The sequence below is a fragment of the Panulirus ornatus genome, chromosome 57 (assembly GCF_036320965.1).
Source record: "Panulirus ornatus isolate Po-2019 chromosome 57, ASM3632096v1, whole genome shotgun sequence".
Classification (NCBI taxonomy): Eukaryota; Metazoa; Arthropoda; class Malacostraca; order Decapoda; family Palinuridae; genus Panulirus; species Panulirus ornatus.
The window spans coordinates 31,714,972-31,735,143 of NC_092280.1; the positions used below are offsets into that span (position 1 = coordinate 31,714,972).

General features: G+C 41.0%; 1 protein-coding gene across 12 annotated transcripts in view; it reads left to right on the top strand.

Moving 5' to 3' along the window:
* The window catches only part of LOC139766421 (ribosome biogenesis protein NOP53), a 120,221-nt gene extending 100,285 nt beyond the window's left edge, over positions 1–19,936 (top strand). For 11 of the 12 annotated variants that reach the window (XM_071695098.1, XM_071695097.1, XM_071695101.1 and 8 more), the window contains one exon: positions 17,198–19,936. In XM_071695098.1, the coding sequence (XP_071551199.1) occupies positions 17,198–17,294 (97 nt within the window). In that variant the 3' untranslated portion in view covers positions 17,295–19,936. The remainder of the gene's footprint in view (positions 1–17,197) is intronic. The other variant, XM_071695094.1, reaches the window with a different exon arrangement.
* Positions 19,937–20,172: the final 236 nt, after the last annotated feature.

Genomic DNA, 20,172 nt, shown 5'->3' on the forward strand with positions numbered 1-20,172 from the left:
TGGTTGTTTAATTTGTTTGTGGATGGGGTGTTTAGGGAGGAGAGTGCAAGAGTTTTGGAGGGAGGGGCATGTATGCAGTCTGTTTTGCATGAGAGGGCTTGGGAAGTGAGTCAGTTGTTCGCTGATGATACAGCTGTGGTGGCTGATTCAGGTGAGAAACTGCAGAAGTTAGTGACTGAATTCTGTAAAGTGTGTGAAAGAAAAAAGCTGAGAGTAAATGTGAATAAAAGCAAGGTTATTAGGTTCAGTAGAGTTGCGGGACAACTTAATTAGGAGGTAAGTTTGAATGGAGAAAAACTGGAAGTGAATGTTTTAGTATCTGGGAGTGGATTTAGCAGCGGATGGAACCATGGAAGCTAAAGTGAGTCACGGGGAGGGGGTGAAAGTTCTGGGAGCGTTGAAGAATGTGTGGAAGGCCAAAACATTGTCTTGGAGAGCAAAAATTGGTATGTTTGACATAATAGTGGTTCCAACAATGTTATATGGTTGCAAGTTATGGGCTATAGATAGGGTTGTGTGGAGGAAAGTGGATGTGTTGGAAATGAGATGTTTAAAGACAGTATGTGGTGTGAGGTGGTTTGATCAAGTAAGTAATGAAAGGGTAAGAGAGATGTGTGGTAATAAAAAGAGTGTGGTTGAGAGAGCAGAAGGGGATGTGTTGAAATGGTTTGGTCAAATGGAGAGAATGAGTGAGGAAAGATTGACAAAGGATATATGTGTCAGAGGTAAAGGGAACGAGGAGAAGCAGGAGACCAAATTTGAGGTGGAAAGATGGAGTGAAAAAGATTTTGAGTGATCGAGGCCTAAACATAGAGGAGGGTGAAAGGTGTGCAAGAAATAGAGTGAATTGGAACGATGTGGTATACCGGGGTCGATGTGCTGTCGATGGATTGAACCAGGGCATGTGAAATGTGCAGGGTAAATCATGGAAAATTTTGTGGAGCCTGGATATGGAAAAGGAGCTGTGGTTTTGGTGCATCACACACGACAGCTAGAGACTGAGTGTGAATGAATGTGGCCTCTTTTGTCTTTTCCTGGTGCTACCTCGCACGCATATGCAGGGTGGGTGGGGGGTGGTTGGTTGGTTAGTTCTATTTTATGTATAGCAGGGTGGCAATGGGAATGGATGAAAGCAGCAAGTATCAATATGTACATGTCTGTGCTTGTATATGTATGTATATGTTGAAATGATATGTATGTATATGTGCATATGTGGGTTTTTATGTATATACATGTGTATGTGGGTGGTTTGGGCCATTCTTTCATCAGTTTCCTTATGCTACCTCGCTTATGCAGGAGACGGCAATTAAGTATAATAATAATTATTTTTTTCATACTTATTTGCCATCCATAAACATCCATAAACAAATTAAATAACCACGGAGACATTGCACACCCCTGCCGCAAACCTACATTCACTGAGAACCAATCAATTTCCTCTCTTCCTACACGTACACATGCCTTACATCCTCAATAAAAACTTTTCACTGCTTCTAACAACTTGCCTCCCACACCATATATTCTTAATACCTTCCACAGAGCATCTCTATCATTTCTATCATATGCCTTCTCCAGATCCATAAATGCTGCATACAAATCCATTTGCTTTTCTAAGTATTTCTCACATACATTCTTCAAAGCAAACACCTGATCCACGCATCTCTACCACTTCTGAAACCACATTGCTCTTCCCTAATCTGATGCTCTGTGCATGCCTTCACCCTCTCAATCAACACCCTCCCATATAATTTCCCAGGAATGCTCAGCAAACTTATACCTCTGTAATTTGAGCACTCACTTTTATCCCCTTTGCCTTTGTACAATGGCACTATGCAAGCATTCCACCGATCCTCAGGCACCTCACCATGCAACATACATTTAATAACCTTACCAACCAGTCAACAATATAGTCACCCCCTTTTTTAAATTCTACTGCAATACCATCCAAACCAGCTGCCTTGCCGGCTTTCATCTTCCGCAAAGCTTTTACTACCTCTTCTCTGTTTACCAAATCATTTTCCCTAACCCTCTCACTTTGCACACCGCCTCAACCAAAACACCCTCTATCTGCCACTCTATCATCAAACACATTCAACAAACCTTCAAAATACTCGCTCCGTCTCCTCACATCACCACTACTTGTTATCACTTCTCCATGCTTCTCCACGCTTCACTGAAGTTCCCATTTGTTCCCTTGTCTTACGCACTTTATTTACCTCCTTCCAGAACATCTTTTTATTCTCCCTAAAATTTAATGATACTCTCTCACCCCAACTGTCATTTGCCCTCTTTTTCACCTTTTGCACCTTTCTCTTGACCTCCTGCCTCTTTCTTTTATATATCTCCCACTCATTTGCATTATTTCCTTGCAAGAATCGTCCAAATGCCTCTCTCTTCTCTTTCACTAATAATCTTACTTCTTCATGCCACCACTCACTACCCTTTCTAATCAACCCACCACCCACGCTTCTCATGCCACAAGCATCTTTTGCGCAAGCCATCACTGCTTCCCTAAATACATCCCATTCCTCCCCCACTCCCCTTCCGTCCTTTGTTCTCACCTTTTTCCATTCTATACTCAGTCTCTCCTGGTACTTTCTCACACAAGTCTCCTTCCCAAGCTCACTTACTCTCACCACGCTTTTCACCTCAACATTCTCTCTTCTTTTCTGAAGACCTCTACAAATCTTCACCTTCGCCTCCACAAGATAATGATCTGACATCCCTCCAGTTGCATCTCTCAGCACATTAACATCCAAAAGTCTCTCTTTCGCGCACCTATCAATTAACACATAATCCAGTAACACTCTCTGGCCATCTCTCCTACTTACATACGTATACTTCTGTATATCTCTCTTTTTAAAGCAGGTATTCCCAATCACCAGTCCTTTTCAGCACATAATTCTACAAGCTCTTCACCATTTCCATTTACAACACTGAACATCCCATGTACACCAATTATTCCCTCAACTGCCACATTACTCACCTTTGCATTAAAATCACCCATCACAATAACCCGGTCTTGTGCATCAAAACTACTAACACTCACTCAGCTGCTCCCAAAACACTCTCCTCTCATGATCTTTCTTCTCATGCCCAGGTGCATATGCACCAATAATCACCCATCTCTCTCCATCCACTTTCAGTTTTACCCATATCAATCTAGACTTTACTTTCTTACACTCTATCACATACTCCCACCACTCTTCTTTCAGTAGTACTACTCCTTCCCTTGCTCTTGTCCTCTCACTTACCCCTGACTTTATTCCCAAGACATTCTCAAACCACTCTTCCTCTGTACCCTTGAGCTTCATTTCACTCAGAGCCAAAACATCCAGGTTCCTTTCCTCAAACATACTACCTGTCTCTCCTTCTTTCTCATCTTGGTTACATCCACACACTTTTAGACACCCCAATCTGAACCTTCGAGGAGGATGAGCATTCCCCCATTACTCCTTCTTCAGTTTCCCCTTTTAGAAAGTTGAAATACAAGGAGGGGAAGGTTTCCAGCCCCCCGCTCCTGCCCCCTGTTATATATGTTATATATTTTTTTATATAATTGATTGCTGTCTCCCACATCAGCAAGGTAGTGCCAGGAAACAGATGAAGAATGGACATCTACTCATATGCACATAAATGCCCATACATGCACATATACTTACTTACACAGATATATTTATTTATTTATTATACTTTGTCGCTGTCTCCCACGTTAGTGAGGTAGCGCAAGGAAACAGACGAAAGAATGGCCCAACTCACCCACATACACATGTATATACATACACGTCCACACACGCACATATACAACATACCTATACATTTTTCAACGTATACATATATATACACACAGACATATACATATATACACATGTACATAATTCATACTGTCTGCCTTTATTCATTCCCGTCGCCACCCCGCCACACATGAAATGACAACCCCTCCCCCCACATGTGCGCGAGGTAGCACTAGGAAAAGACAACAAAGGCCACATTCGTTCACACTCAGTCTCTTGCTGTCATGTATAATGCACCGAAACCACAGTTCCCTCTCCACATCCAGGCCCCACAAAACTTTGCGTAGTTTACCCCAGACGCTTCACATGCCCTGGTTCAATCTACTGACAGCACGTCGTTCCAATTCACTCTATTCCTTGCACGTCTTTCACCCTCCTGCATGTTCAGGCCCTGATCACAAAATCTTTTTCACTCTTATCTTTCCACCTCCAATTTGGTCTCCCACTTCTCGTTCCCTCCACCTCTGACGCATACATCCTCTTTATCAATCTTTCCTCACTCATTCTCTCCATATGACCAAACCATTTCAAAACACACTCTTCTGCTCTCTCAACCACACTCTTGGGGAAGAGCAGTGTGGTTTCAGAAGTGGTAGAGGATGTGTGGATCAGGGGTTTGCTTTGAAGAATGTATGTGAGAAATACTTGAAAAGCAAATGGATTTGTATGTAGCATTTATGGATCTGGAGAAGGCATATGATAGAGTTGATAGAGATGCTCTGTGGAAGGTACTAAGAATATATGGTGTGGGAGGCAAGTTGTTAGAAGCAGTGAAAAGTTTTTTTCGAGGATGTAAGACATATGTATGTGTAGGAAGAGAGGAAAGTGATTGGTTCTCAGTGAATGTAGGTTTGCGGCAGGGGTGTGTGATGTCTCCATGGTTGTTTAATTTGTTTATGGATGGGGTTGTTAGGGAGGTGAATGCAAGAGTTTTGGAAAGAGGGGCAAGTATGAAGTCTGTTGGGGATGAGAGAGCTTGGGAAGTGAGTCAGTTGTTGTTCGCTGATGATACAGTGCTGGTAGCTGATTCATGTGAGAAACTGCAGAAGCTGGTGACTGAGTTTGGTAAAGTGTGTGAAAGAAGAAAGGTAAGAGTAGCTGTGAATAAGAGCAAGGTTACACAGATATGTATACATATATATTTGCTTGCCTTCATCCATTCCTGGCTTTACCTCACCCCACAGGAAACAGTATCGCTACACCCCACTTCAGACAAAAAAGCCACATTCGTTCACACTCAGTCTCTATCTGTCATGTGTAATGCACTGAAACCACAACTCCTTATCCACATCGAGGCCTCACAGACCTCTCCATGGTTTACTCCAGACATTTCATGTGCCCTGGTTGAGTCCATTTGACAGCACGTCGACCTCAGTATACCACATCGTTCCATTTCACTCTTTTTCTTGCACACCTCTCACCCTCCAATATGTACAGGCCCTGATCGTTCAGCATTGTTTTCAGTCCATCCTTCCACCTCCAGTTTGGTCTTCTGCATCTTGTTCCCTCCACCTCTGACACATATATCCTCTTTGTCAGTCTTTCCTCACTCATTCTCTCCATATGTCCAAACCATTTCAACACACTCTCTTCTGCTCTCTCAACCACACTCTATTTGCACATATCTTTCTTGCCCTTTCATTACTTACTGCTGCAGACTGACCTTCACTGGAAAAGAGGGTGAATTGAGAGTTGGAGTGAGTATCAGTTACATTTAGGGAGAATAGAAGATATTTTGGAAGTAGGTTTAGAATGAGGAATAAAAAGAGAATGGATTGGAATAATGGTGAAGGGGACTAAAGGGGCAGTGGTAACAGGTAGTTATGAAGTAATGAGGATATGGAGTGATTATTTTGAAAGGGCTGTTAAATATCTTTGATTATTGGGTGGCAGATGTAGTGTTTGGATTCAGGTGGTATGCCAAGTGAGAGTGTCATAGAGAGGGGCTTGGTGAAGAGGGAATAAGTGGTGAAAGCCTTACAAAGGATGAAATGTGGCTAGATGGTTGGACTGGATGGTATTGTTGTTGCATTAATAAGAAGGGAGGTGACTGTGTTGTTGATTGGCTAGGTAGAATTTTCAGTTGATTTATAGTGAGATGCCTGAGGATTGATGGAATGCATGTATAGTGCCTTGTGTAAAGGCAAGGAGGATAAAATTGACTGTTCAAATTACAGATGTATAAGTATGTTGATTGTGCTTGGTAAATTGTATGGGAGGGTAGTGATTGAGAGTGAAAGCACATGCAGAGCATCAGATTGGGTAAGAACAGTGTAGTTTCAGAAATGGTTGAGGATATGTGGATCTGATTTTTGCCTTGAAGAATGTAAGAAATGAAATGCATGCAAGGGATAGAGTGTATTGGAACGCTGTGGTGTACGGATCGACGTGCTGTTAGTGGACTCAACCAGGACGTGGACATGTGAAGTATTCAGAGTAAACCATGGAAAGGTCTGTGGGGCCTGGTTGTGGATAGGGAGCCATGGTTTCGGCGCATTACACATGACAAATAGAGAATGGATGTGAGCAGATGTGGCATTTCTATGTCTATTCCTGGCACTACTATGCTAATGCAGGAAACAGCACTCAAGCTTGGAGGGGAAAAAATCTTGTTAGTAGCTGTTTCTTGTCTTCTGGGTTTTAATTGCCTTAGGGTTTGGAGTATTCAGCTTGATAGAGCAATTTTTTTAAGTCTGTGTAGAGGATGCAAAGTAAATGTCAGTATGAAATGTTCTTTTTTTTTTTTTTTTTTCATACTATTCGCTATTTCCTGCAATAGCGAGGTAGCGTTAAGAACAGAGGACTGGGCCTTTGAGGGAATATCCTCACCTGGCCCTCTTCTCTGTTCCTTCTTTTGGAAAATTAAAAAAAAAAAAAATAAATAAATAAAAAAAAAAAAAAAAATGTATATTGCTGAAAATAGCATAAGAAACCTGGAGGATTATGGGTATGTTAGAAGCAAAAAAGTCATTACGCAGTCTGCTGGTCCATTGATAACTAAAATTGGTGATTTGGTTCTCAAGAATGAAGATATGGCAAAGATTTTAAATGATTTTTTCACATCTGTATGTACTATTGAAGATACAGCTCATGCCCCAAATCCAGTTCAAATGTTAAGAGGAAACATTTTGTGACAGATATTAGAGTTGAAGATATAGTTTCAGTACTAACTGAATTGAAATAAATAAAACAGCAGGCCCAATTGACTATATTTGAGGACAGTGATAAGAGGCAAAAAATGAGATAGTTAAACCCTTGACTATTCTCTTCAATAAGTCACTTGCTATAGGGAAAGTTCCAGAGGAGTAGATGCTTGCTAATGTAACACCCATTTTCAAAAAAGGTTATAAATCACTGCCAAAAAATTGTCTTATCAGCTTAATGTTTTTAGTTGGTTTCCTTATGGAAACCTTATTCTTTCATTGAAATGTGAACAAAGGGAGTTTTTTTTTTTTTTTTTCAAAGTGATAGAGATGGAAAGCAAAAAGGTGTTTTTCATAAATGTACTGGAAAAGTTGAGGTCCAGATAAATTTTTGGTCTGTCAAGGCTTTATTATGGCGGATGACCAACTACCTACCCTCATGTATCCAAGATATGGTTGTACTTTGTCTAATGAAGACAATTGAGAAACATCATAAGCCAATATTCCTGTTTCATGATAAGAGAAGTGGACCAGGCAGTATGATACAGTGGTTAAATTGATGAAAACTACTATTGACGTTTGTGTAAATAAATTATACATTTCCCTTTTCCATAGCCAGAGGTTGAACCATTATGTGACATTCATTTTTCATTTTATTTCAAGCTAGAAGTTTCAGTTTTCTAAATTATTTCTTACATTTTTCTTATGTATATATATATATATATATATATATATATATATATATATATATATATATATATATATATATTTATTAAAAAAGGGGGTGACTGTATTGTTGACTGGTTGGAAAGGTTATTTAATGTATGTATGACTCATGGTGAGGTGCCTGAGGATTGGCGGAATGCGTGCATAGTGCCATTGTACAAAGGCAAAGGGGATAAGAGTGAGTGCTCAAATTACAGAGGTATAAGTTTGTTGAGTATTCCTGGTAAATTATATGGGAGGGTATTGATTGAGAGGGTGAAGGCATGTACAGAGCATCAGATTGGGGAAGAGCAGTGTGGTTTCAGAAGTGGTAGAGGATGTGTGGATCAGGTGTTTGCTTTGAAGAATGTATGTGAGAAATACTTAGAAAAGCAAATGGATTTGTATGTAGCATTTATGGATCTGGAGAAGGCATATGATAGAGTTGATAGAGATGCTCTGTGGAAGGTATTAAGAATATATGGTGTGGGAGGAAAGTTGTTAGAAGCAGTGAAAAGTTTTTATCGAGGATGTAAGGCATGTGTACGTGTAGGAAGAGAGGAAAGTGATTGGTTCTCAGTGAATGTAGGTTTGCGGCAGGGGTGTGTGATGTCTCCATGGTTGTTTAATTTGTTTATGGATGGGGTTGTTAGGGAGGTAAATGCAAGAGTTTTGGAAAGAGGGGCAAGTATGAAGTCTGTTGGGGATGAGAGAGCTTGGGAAGTGAGTCAGTTGTTGTTCGCTGATGATACAGCACTGGTGGCTGATTCATGTGAGAAACTGCAGAAGCTGGTGACTGAGTTTGGTAAAGTGTGTGGAAGAAGAAAGTTAAGAGTAAATGTGAATAAGAGCAAGGTTATTAGGTACAGTAGGGTTGAGGGTCAAGTCAATTGGGAGGTAAGTTTGAATGGAGAAAAACTGGAGGAAGTGAAGTGTTTTAGATATCTGGGAGTGGATCTGGCAGCGGATGGAACCATGGAAGCGGAAGTGGATCATAGGGTGGGGGAGGGGGCGAAAATCCTGGGGGCCTTGAAGAATGTGTGGAAGTCGAGAACGTTATCTCGGAAAGCAAAAATGGGTATGTTTGAAGGAATAGTGGTTCCAACAATGTTGTATGGTTGCGAGGCGTGGGCTATGGATAGAGTTGTGCGCAGGAGGATGGATGTGCTGGAAATGAGATGTCTGAGGACAATGTGTGGTGTGAGGTGGTTTGATCGAGTGAGTAACGTAAGGGTAAGAGAGATGTGTGGAAATAAAAAGAGCGTGGTTGAGAGAGCAGAAGAGGGTGTTTTGAAGTGGTTTGGGCACATGGAGAGGATGAGTGAGGAAAGATTGACCAAGAGGATATATGTGTCGGAGGTGGAGGGAACAAGGAGAAGAGGGAGACCAAATTGGAGGTGGAAAGATGGAGTGAAAAAGATTTTGTGTGATCGGGGCCGGAACATGCAGGAGGGTGAAAGGAGGGCAAGGAATAGAGTGAATTGGAGCGATGTGGTATACCGGGGTTGACGTGCTGTCAGTGGATTGAATCAAGGCATGTGAAGCGTCTGGGGTAAGCCATGGAAAGCTGTGTAGGTATGTATATTTGCGTATGTGGACGTATGTATATACATGTGTATGGGGGGGGGTTGGGCCATTTCTTTCGTCTGTTTCCTTGCACTACCTCGCAAACGCGGGAGACAGCGACAAAGTATAATAAAAATAAATATATATATATATGTGTGTGTATGTGTGCAAAGTGAGAGGGTTAGGGAAAATGATTTGGTAAACAGAGAAGAGGTAGTAAAAGCTTTGCGGAAGATGAAAGCCGGCAAGGCAGCAGGTTTGGATGGTATTGCAGTGGAATTTATTAAAAAAGGGGGTGACTGTATTGTTGACTGGTTGGTAAGGTTATTTAATGTATGTATGACTCATGGTGAGGTGCCTGAGGATTGGCGGAATGCTTGCATAGTGCCATTGTACAAAGGCAAAGGGGATAAGAGTGAGTGCTCAAATTACAGAGGTATAAGTTTGTTGAGTATTCCTGGTAAATTATATGGGAGGGTATTGATTGAGAGGGTGAAGGCATGTACAGAGCATCAGATTGGGGAAGAGCAGTGTGGTTTCAGAAGTGGTAGAGGATGTGTGGATCAGGTGTTTGCTTTGAAGAATGTATGTGAGAAATACTTAGAAAAGCAAATGGATTTGTATGTAGCATTTATGGATCTGGAGAAGGCATATGATAGAGTTGATAGAGATGCTCTGTGGAAGGTATTAAGAATATATGGTGTGGGAGGCAAGTTGTTAGAAGCAGTGAAAAGTTTTTATCGAGGATGTAAGGCATGTGTACGTGTAGGAAGAGAGGAAAGTGATTGGTTCTCAGTGAATGTAGGTTTGCGGCAGGGGTGTGTGATGTCTCCATGGTTGTTTAATTTGTTTATGGATGGGGTTGTTAGGGAGGTAAATGCAAGAGTTTTGGAAAGAGGGGCAAGTATGAAGTCTGTTGGGGATGAGAGAGCTTGGGAAGTGAGTCAGTTGTTGTTCGCTGATGATACAGCGCTGGTGGCGGATTCATGTGAGAAACTGCAGAAGCTGGTGACGGAGTTTGGTAAAGTGTGTGGAAGAAGAAAGTTAAGAGTAAATGTGAATAAGAGCAAGGTTATTAGGTACAGTAGGGTTGAGGGTCAAGTCAATTGGGAGGTGAGTTTGAATGGTGAGAGGCTGGAGGAAGTGAAGTGTTTTAGATATCTGGGAGTGGATCTGTCAGCGGATGGAACCATGGAAGTGGAAGTGGATCATAGGGTGGGGGAGGGGGCGAAAATTTTGGGAGCCTTGAAAAATGTGTGGAAGTCGAGAACATTATCCCGGAAAGCAAAAATGGGTATGTTTGAAGGAATAGTAGTTCCAACAATGTTGTATGGTTGCGAGGCGTGGGCTATGGATAGAGTTGTGCGCAGGAGGATGGATGTGCTGGAAATGAGATGTTTGAGGACAATGTGTGGTGTGAGGTGGTTTGATCGAGTAAGTAACGTAAGGGTAAGAGAGATGTGTGGAAATAAAAAAGAGCGTGGTTGAGAGAGCAGAAGAGGGTGTTTTGAAATGGTTTGGGCACATGGAGAGAATGAGTGAGGAAAGATTGACCAAGAGGATATATGTATCGGAGGTGGAGGGAACGAGGAGAAGAGGGAGACCAAATTGGAGGTGGAAAGATGGAGTGAAAAGGATTTTGTGTGACCGGGGCCTGAACATGCAGGAGGGTGAAAGGAGGGCAAGGAATAGAGTGAATTGGAGCGATGTGGTATACAGGGGTTGACGTGCTGTCAGTGGATTGAATCAAGGCATGTGAAGCATCTGGGGTAAACCATGGAAAGCTGTGTAGGTATGTATATTTGCGTGTGTGGACATGTGTATGTACATGTGTATGGGGGTGGTTGGGCCATTTCTTTCGTCTGTTTCCTTGCGCTACCTCACAAACGCGGGAGACAGCGACAAAGTATAAAAAAAAAAAAAAAAAAAGTGTGTATGTGTATATGTATATATATATTATCCCTGGGGATAGGGGTGAGAGAATACTTCCCACGCATTCCTCACGTGTCATAGAAGGCGACTAGAGGGGACGGGAGCGGGGGGCCAGAAATCCTCCCCTCCTTGTAATTTTAAGTTTCTAAAAAATGGGAAACAGAAGGAGTCACGCGGGGAGTGCTCATCCTCCTCGTAGACTCAGATTGGGGTGTCTAAATATGTGTGGATGTAACCAAGATGTGAAAAAAGGAGAGATATGTAGTATGCTTGAGGAAAGGTACCTGGATGTTTTGGCTCTGAGTGAAACGAAGCTCAAGGGTAAAGGGAAGAGTGGTTTGGGAATGTCTTGGGGAGTAAAGTCAGGGGTTAGTGAGAGGACAAGAGCAAGGGAAGGAGTAGCAGTACTCCTGAAACAGGAGTTGTGGGAGTATGTGATAGAATGTAAGAAAGTAAATTCTCAATTAATATGGGTAAAACTGAAAGTTGATGGAGAGAGATGGGTGATTATTGGTGCATATGCACCTGGGCATGAGAAGAAAGATCATGAGAGGCAAGTGTTTTGGGAGCAGCTGAATGAGTGTGTTAGTGGTTTTGATGCACGAGACCAGGTTATAGTGATGGGTTATTTGAATGCAAAGGTGAGTAATGTGGCAGTTGAGGGAATAAGTGGTATACATGGGGTGTTCAGTGTTGTAAATGGAAATGGTGAAGAGCTTGTAGATTTATGTGCTGAAAAAGGACTGGTGATTGGGAATACCTGGTTTAAAAAGTGAGATATACATAAGTATACGTATGTAAGTAGGAGAGATGGGCAGAGAGCGTTATTGGATTACGTGTTAATTGACAGGCGCGTGAAAGAGAGACTTTTGGATGTTAATGTGCTGAGAGGTGCAACTGGAGGGATGTCTGATCATTATCTTGTGGAGGCTAAGGTGAAGATTTGTATAGGTTTTCAGGAAAGAAGAGTGAATGTTGGGGTGAAGAGGGTGGTGAGAGTAAGTGAGCTTGGGAAGGAGACTTGTGTGAGGAAGTACCAGGAGAGACTGAGTACAGAATGGAAAAAGGTGAGAACAATGGAAGTAAGGGGAGTGGGGGAGGAATGGGGTGTATTTAGGGAAGCAGTGATGGATTGCGCAAAAGATGCTTGTGGCATGAGAAGCGTGGGAGGTGGGTTGATTAGAAAGGGTAGTGAGTGGTGGGATGAAGAAGTAAGATTATTAGTGAAAGAGAAGAGAGAGGCATCTGGACGATTTTTGCAGGGAAAAAATGCAGTTGAGTGGGAGATGTATAAAAGAAAGAGACAGGAGGTCAAGAGAAAGGTGCAAGAGGTGAAAAAGAGGGCAAATGAGAGTTGGGGTGAGAGAGTATCATTAAATTTTAGGGAGAATAAAAAGATGTTTTGGAAGGAGGTAAATAAAGTGCGTAAGATAAGGGAGCAAATGGGAACTTCAGTGAAGGGCGCAAATGGGGAGGAGATAGCAAGTAGTGGTGATGTGAGAAGGAGATGGATTGAGTATTTTGAAGGTTTGTTGAATGTGTTTGATGATAGAGTGGCAGATATAGGGTGTTTTGGTCGAGGTGGTGTGCAAAGTGAGAGGGTTAGGGAAAATGATTTGGTAAACAGAGAAGAGGTAGTAAAAGCTTTGCGGAAGATGAAAGCCAGCAAGGCAGCAGGTTTGGATGGTATTGCAGTGGAATTTATTAAAAAAGGGGGTGACTGTATTGTTGACTGGTTGGTAAGGTTATTTAATGTATGTATGACTCATGGTGAGGTGCCTGAGGATTGGCGGAATGTGTGCATAGTGCCATTGTACAAAGGCAAAGGGGATAAGAGTGAGTGCTCATATTACAGAGGTATAAGTTTGTTGAGTATTCCTGGTAAATTATATGGGAGGGTATTGATTGAGAGGGTGAAGGCATGTACAGAGCATCAGATTGGGGAAGAGCAGTGTGGTTTCAGAAGTGGTAGAGGATGTGTGGATCAGGTGTTTGCTTTGAAGAATGTATGTGAGAAACACTTAGAAAAGCAAATGGATTTGTATGTAGCATTTATGGATCTGGAGAAGGCATATGATAGAGTTGATAGAGATGCTCTGTGGAAGGTATTAAGAATATATGGTGTGGGAGGCAAGTTGTTAGAAGCAGTGAAAAGTTTTTATCGAGGATGTAAGGCATGTGTGCGTGTAGGAAGAGAGGAAAGTGATTGGTTCTCAGTGAATGTAGGTTTGCGGCAGGGGTGTGTGATGTCTCCATGGTTGTTTAATTTGTTTATGGATGGGGTTGTTAGGGAGGTGAATGCAAGAGTGTTGGAAAGAGGGGCAAGTATGAAGTCTGTTGTGGATGAGAGAGCTTGGGAAGTGAGTCAGTTGTTGTTCGCTGATGATACAGCGCTGGTGGCTGATTCATGTGAGAAACTGCAGAAGCTGGTGACCGAGTTTGGTAAAGTGTGTGAAAGAAGAAAGTTAAGAGTAAATTTGAATAAGAGCAAGGTTATTAGGTACGGTAGGGTTGAGGGTCAAGTCAATTGGGAGGTAAGTTTGAATGGAGAAAAACTGGAGGAAGTAAAGTGTTTTAGATATCTGGGAGTGGATCTGGCAGCGGATGGAAGCGGAAGTGAATCATAGGGTGGGGGAGGGGGCGAAAATCCTGGGAGCCTTGAAGAATGTGTGGAAGTCGAGAACATTATCTCGGAAAGCAAAAATGGCTATGTTTGAAGGAATGGTGGTTCCAACAATGTTGTATGGTTGCGAGGCGTGGGCTATGGATAGAGTTGTGCGCAGGAGGGTGGATGTGCTGGAAATGAGATGTTTGAGGAAAATGTGTGGTGTGAGGTGGTTTGATCGAGTAAGTAATGTAAGGGTAAGAGAGATGTATGGAAATAAAAAGAGCATGGTTGAGAGAGCAGAGGAGGATGTTTTGAAATGGTTTGCGCACATGGAGAGAATGAGTGAGGAAAGATTGACCAAGAGGATATATGTGTCGGAGGTGGAGGGAACGAGGAGAAGTGGGAGACCAAATTGGAGGTGGAAAGATGGAGTGAAAAAGATTTTGTGTGATCGGAGCCTGAACATGCTGGAGGGTGAAAGGCTGGCAAGGAATAGAGTGAATTGGATCGATATGGTATACCGGGGTTGATGTGCTGTCAGTGGATTGAATCGGCATGTGAAGTGTGTGGGGTAAGCCATGGAAAGTTGTGTGAGGCCTGGATGTGGAGGGGGAGCTGTGGTTTCGGGCATTATTGCGTGACAGCTGGAGACTGGGTGTGAGCGAATGGGGCCTTTGTTGTATTTTCCTAGTGCTACCTCGCACACATGAGGGGGGAGGGGGATGGTATTCCATGTGTGGCGGGGTGGCGATGGGAATGAATAAAGGCAGACGGTGTGAATTGTGTGCATTGGTATATGTGTGTGTGTCTGTGTGTGTATATGTATGTGTACATTGAGATGTATAGGTATGTATATTTGCATGTGTGGACATGTGTGTATATACATTGTGTATGGGGGTGGGTTGGGCCATTTCTTTCGTCTGTTTCCTTGCGCTACCTCGCAAACGTGGGAGACAGCGACAAAGCAAAATAAATGTAAATATGAATAACTTATGGAAACCTTCATTCAAGATGAGATTGTAAACCATTTAGAGGACTACCATTTAATAAATGACTCAGCATGGTTTTTGATGAAATTTTATCATGTCCAATAAATCTGCTTGATTTCTTTAATGATGTGATCAACATGTATGATGAGGTAACAGTAGATGTCATCTATTTAGGTTTTCAAAAAGCATTTGATAAAGTTCCACATCAGAGGTTACTATCCAAAGTTAAGTCATATGGTATAGATGGAATTGTACTTCCGTGGCTTGGATATTGGTTAACTGGCCATAAACAAAGAGTTTTGATAAAAGAAGAAGCAGGAGTTTTATGGGTATGCTAGAAGCAAGAGAAAGAAAGAGAGTCATTACCTAGTCTATTGGTCCATTATTAAATTAAAATTGTGATTTGGTTCTCAACAATGAAGACATAGCAAAGATTTTGAATGATTTTTTCGTATCTATACTTACAATTGAGGATACAGTTCATGTCCCGAATCCAGTTCCAAAGCTAAGGGAGAAAACATTTTCTGACACATGAATATATATAAGAGTTGATTATAAAGTTTCAGCAGTAAATGAAATGAAAATAAATAAAACAGCAGGCTCATAATGGTTAAACATAACAAGTTGTGTACCACAAGGATGAGTCTTGGGACATTCTCTTTCTCATAGTATATTAATGATAATGGGCTGCATCATAAGATTTCAAAAGTTGCAGATGACACTAAGTTAGGAAATGAATCTAGAACAGATGTTGAATGTTTACAGCTTCAAACTGATGGACAAACTGGTGGACTGGGCTCATTGGTGAAAAATTAATTATAATATTGATAAATGTAGTGCTTTGCATGACATTAATAAAAATGAAAAAGCAACCTATAGGATGAATTCTTTTGAACTGCAAAAGGTAAATTCAGAAAAAGACTTGGATGTAATCTCTGATGATCTAAAAGCCAAGTAAACAGTGTACTGAAGTAGTTAAAAAGGCAAACAAAATTCTTGGATTTTTAGGTAGGGCTATTGAATTTAAGTCTAGGGAAATTATCCTTACTCTACAGGTCACTTGTGTGTCCCCATCTTGAATATTGTGTTCAGTTTTGGTCACCCTACTTGAGGAAAGACTTAAGAGTGGAAAGAGCACAGAGACAAGCTACCAATATGATTCCCGGACTGAGAAACAAATCCTGTGAGGGCCAGCTAAACAACTTAAATCGATTTAGCATAGAAAAGAAAATGTTAAGGTGTTATCTGATATAAGCATTCAAAATTATCGAAGGCTTTGATAATCCCGATCTAACGACTTACATAGGGATAGAAATGTCGGATTTCACTTGTAGTAATGGTAATAAATTTGTTGGCAAGTGTTTTACCTCAAATGAGGTGAAATACTTCTTTAACAGAATTGTTAACATGTGGAATGATTCACTGAGTAGAATGTTTGAAAGTAGTACCATAGATACATGTAGTAATAGACTTGATAAATATTTTGCTTCAAATCCATGACTTACACTATTTGTGTCTCCTTAGCTAAGTAAAAAAAAAATTTTACTTTAATATGTATGTATTTCTACTCGTACCTCACTGATCTCTGATTTTCATCTCTTCCACTATCACAAACAGCCTCAAAGGGACTAAGTGGTCTGTTACTGTTTAAATTCCTTTTTACTGCTCACATATCTAGGGTGGTTCTTCCTCTGCCTCAATATTAATGATTGGAATTAAAAGCTTTCTGTCTCAGTAATTCTCTTTTTTTCACCTTCCTTCCTGAATGTTACAATGTGAGCTGTCTGCACATGCCCCTGCCTCAAGGGCTTGGACCCGAGGCACACGTCTGGTTACTGCTTCTCATGGTTTCTTTGTGGAGACCAGCCGTGTGAGGATTGACCATAATGATACCTCTTCTTTCTCTTCAACAGCTAGCCATGGAATTTTCTTCCTCCTTTTATTTTGAAAGCTTTTTACCTTTAAGAGTCAGTTCTATGAACACCTGTAGAGCCCTGATTAATATCTACATTTGTTTCTCTTAGTTTTTCCTTTCTCACAAGATGGCTTTTGGGGCATGCTTCTAATTGTGCCTTGCTAGTAAGTTGGCTAGGGAGGCATGTAAGGACAGGGATAAGTGGAGACTTGTGCCTTGGTGACCCCCTTAATGGGAGTTCATAGAAAAAATGGACATCTGAGATTTAGCCGGATAGTCATTTAGTTAAGAGAAAAAAGTCAGTGTGACATCTCCAAAATAAATTTTTTGTTCACATTTACAGAATTATTCACTTACTCTGACAGACTTTTAATGTCACTATCCTATGTCAAAAGAAAAAAGTGAATGAAATTGACAAGTTGAGCGAGCAGTTTTAAGGAGGAAAAAAATGGTTGTAATACATGTCATGTCTACAGTTTCATGATAATTTGTATGATACTCATAGAAATTAGATCATAATAACCTCTATATTTGATCTATTGCAGGATGAAGAGGAAGTATAAGTTGAAGAAGACAGTGAAGCGCAGCTACAAAATGGAGTTTGAAAAAATATCGCAGATGAGTGATTTGGTTTCTAAATAAGCTTATTCTTTAGTAAGATTCACACAAACACACACACACACATATATATATATATATATATATATATATATATATATATATATATATATATATATATATATATAAAGATGTTTTGGAAGGAGGTAAATAAAGTACGTAAGACAAGGGAACAAGTGGGAACATCAGTGAAGGGGGCTAATGGGGAGGTCATAACAAGTAGTGGTGATGTGAGAAGGAGATGCAGTGAATATTTTGAAGGTTTGTTGAATATGTTAGATGATAGAGTGGCAGATATAGGGTGTTTTGGTCGACATGTGTGCAAAGTGAGAGGGTTAGGGAATGATTTGGTAAACAGAGAAAAGGTAGAAAAGGCTGATTCGGGTGAGAAGCTGCAGAAGCTGGTGACTGATTTTGGTAAGTGTGTGAAAGAAGAAAGCTGAGAGTAAATGTGAATACGAGCAAGGCTATTAGGTACAGTAGGGTTGAGGGACAAGTCAGTTGTGAGGTTAGTTTGTATCGCTGTATCATCAGCGAACAACAACTGACTCACTTCCCAAACTCTCTCATCCACAACAGACTGCATACTTGCCCCTCTTTCCAAAACTCTTGCACTCACCTCCCTAACAACCCCATCCATAAACAAATTAAAACAACCGTGGAGACATCACACACCCCTGCCGCAAACCAACATTCACTGAGAACCAATCGCTTTCCTCTCTTCCTACACGTACACAAGCCTTACATCCTCGATAAAAACTTTTCACTGCTTCTAACAACTTGCCCCCACACCATATATTCTTAATACCTTCTACAGAGCATCTCTATCAACTCTTATAATATGCCTTCTCCAGATCCAGAAATGCTATAGACAAATCCATTTGGTTTTCTAAGTATTTCTCACATACATTCTTCAAAGCAAACACCTGATCCACACATCCTCTACCACTTCTGAAACCACACTGCTCTTCCCCAATCTGATGCTCTGTACATGCCTTCACCCTCTCAATCAATACCCTCCCATATAATTTACCAGGAATACTCAACAAACTTATACCTCTGTAATTTGAGCACTCACTTATGTCCCCCTTGCCTTTGTACAATGGCACTATGCAAGCATTCCTCCAATCCTCAGGCACCTCACCATGAGTCATACATACATTGAATAACCTTACCAACCAGTCAACAATACAGTCACCCCCCCTTTTTAATAAATTCCACTGCAATACCATCCAAACCCGCTGCCTTGCCGGCTTTCATCTTCCGCAAAGCTTTTACTACCTCTTCTCTGTTTACTAAATCATTCTCCCTAACCCTCTCACTTTGCACACCACCTCAACCAAAACACCCTATATCTGCCACTCTTATCATCAAACACATTCAACAAACCTTCAAAATACTCAATCCATCTCCTCCTCACATCACCACTACTTGTTATCACCCTCCCATTAGCCCCCTTCACTGAAGTTCCCATTTGTTCCCTTGTCTTACGCACTTTATTTACCTCCTTCCAAAACATCTTTTTATTCTCCCTAAAATTTACCGATACTCTCTCACCCCAACTCTCATTTGCCTTCTTTTTCACCTCTTGCACCTTTCTCTTGACCTCCTGCCTCTTTCTTTTATACATCTCCCAGTCATTTGCATTATTTCCTTGCAAAAATCGTCTAAATGCCTCTCTCTTTTCTTTCACTAATAATCTTACTTCTTCATCCCACCACTCACTACCCTTTCTAATCTGCTCACCTTCCACGCTTCTCATGCCACAAGCATCTTTTGCGCAAGCCATCACTGCTTCTCTAAATACATCCCATTCCTCCCCCACTCCCCTTACCTCCTTTGTTCTCACCTTTTTCCATTCTGTTTTCATTCCCTCCTGGTACTTCCTCACACAGGTCTTCTTCCCAAGCTCACTTACTCTCTCCACTCTCTTCACCCCAACATTCTCTCTTCTTTTCTGAAAACCTCCATAAATGTTCACCTTCGCCTCCACAAGATAATGATCAGACATCCTTTGCATTATAATGATCAATAATAAACCTCTTCCTTCAAGTTGAATGTAGTGTTATTTTTCTGTAACATATAAACAAACAGAATGCCAGATCAGTTTTAGGCATATTTTTTGTAACTTTTGATTAAAGCGACATAACTGGTATTATTACGTTAACATTTTTGAGGGAGTGCCTATGAATAAGGCAGTGTTTGTCTAAGGTAATGTATTGCTGTATCTGTTTTATTGTTATGTATGATTACTCCAGCAACCTTTTCTGAAAGGGTTATGGTAGGAGTTACCTCAGGACCCATTTTCCAGAGGCTACAGTAGTACTACATTCAGAAGCAGGGACAGAACAGACTCCTTTAAATTAAGAAGTTCTTTGATTAGACTGTGCTCTGTTTCGTCTGTGGTCTGGTAAAGGTGAATTTTGCTCGCTCTGTACCCCCAGACAGGTAGATACCAGTTACACACTGCTATGCATATATAGTAAATTGATTCATATCTTCTGTTACTGAACTCTGCCTGCAGTTAGTTACACCTCTTGTGACAACAGTGTTAGGGAGAGAGAGTTTTAAACTCACAGTGCCATCGTGTATTAAACTCATAATGCCATGTCTCTTAACCATGTATGTACCATGTCTTTACTATTGTGTGAACACACATGCACAAACTTGCATTTTTTATTAAAAATCCTTTAAAGTCATAATGACAAAAGTCCACATCAAGGCTGGGACCTAATTGAAATATCTAGAGAGAGTTGAGAAAGGGAAAAAGACAAGGGAAAGTATTTACAGATTTTTGAGAAAGTGAAATGCCTATCTTTTGAAATGTGCCAGGTCATAGTTATTGGGAAAGTAGTTGCCTCTATCACTAGATTTCTTGGATTTATTTTCAGGAATTAATTAA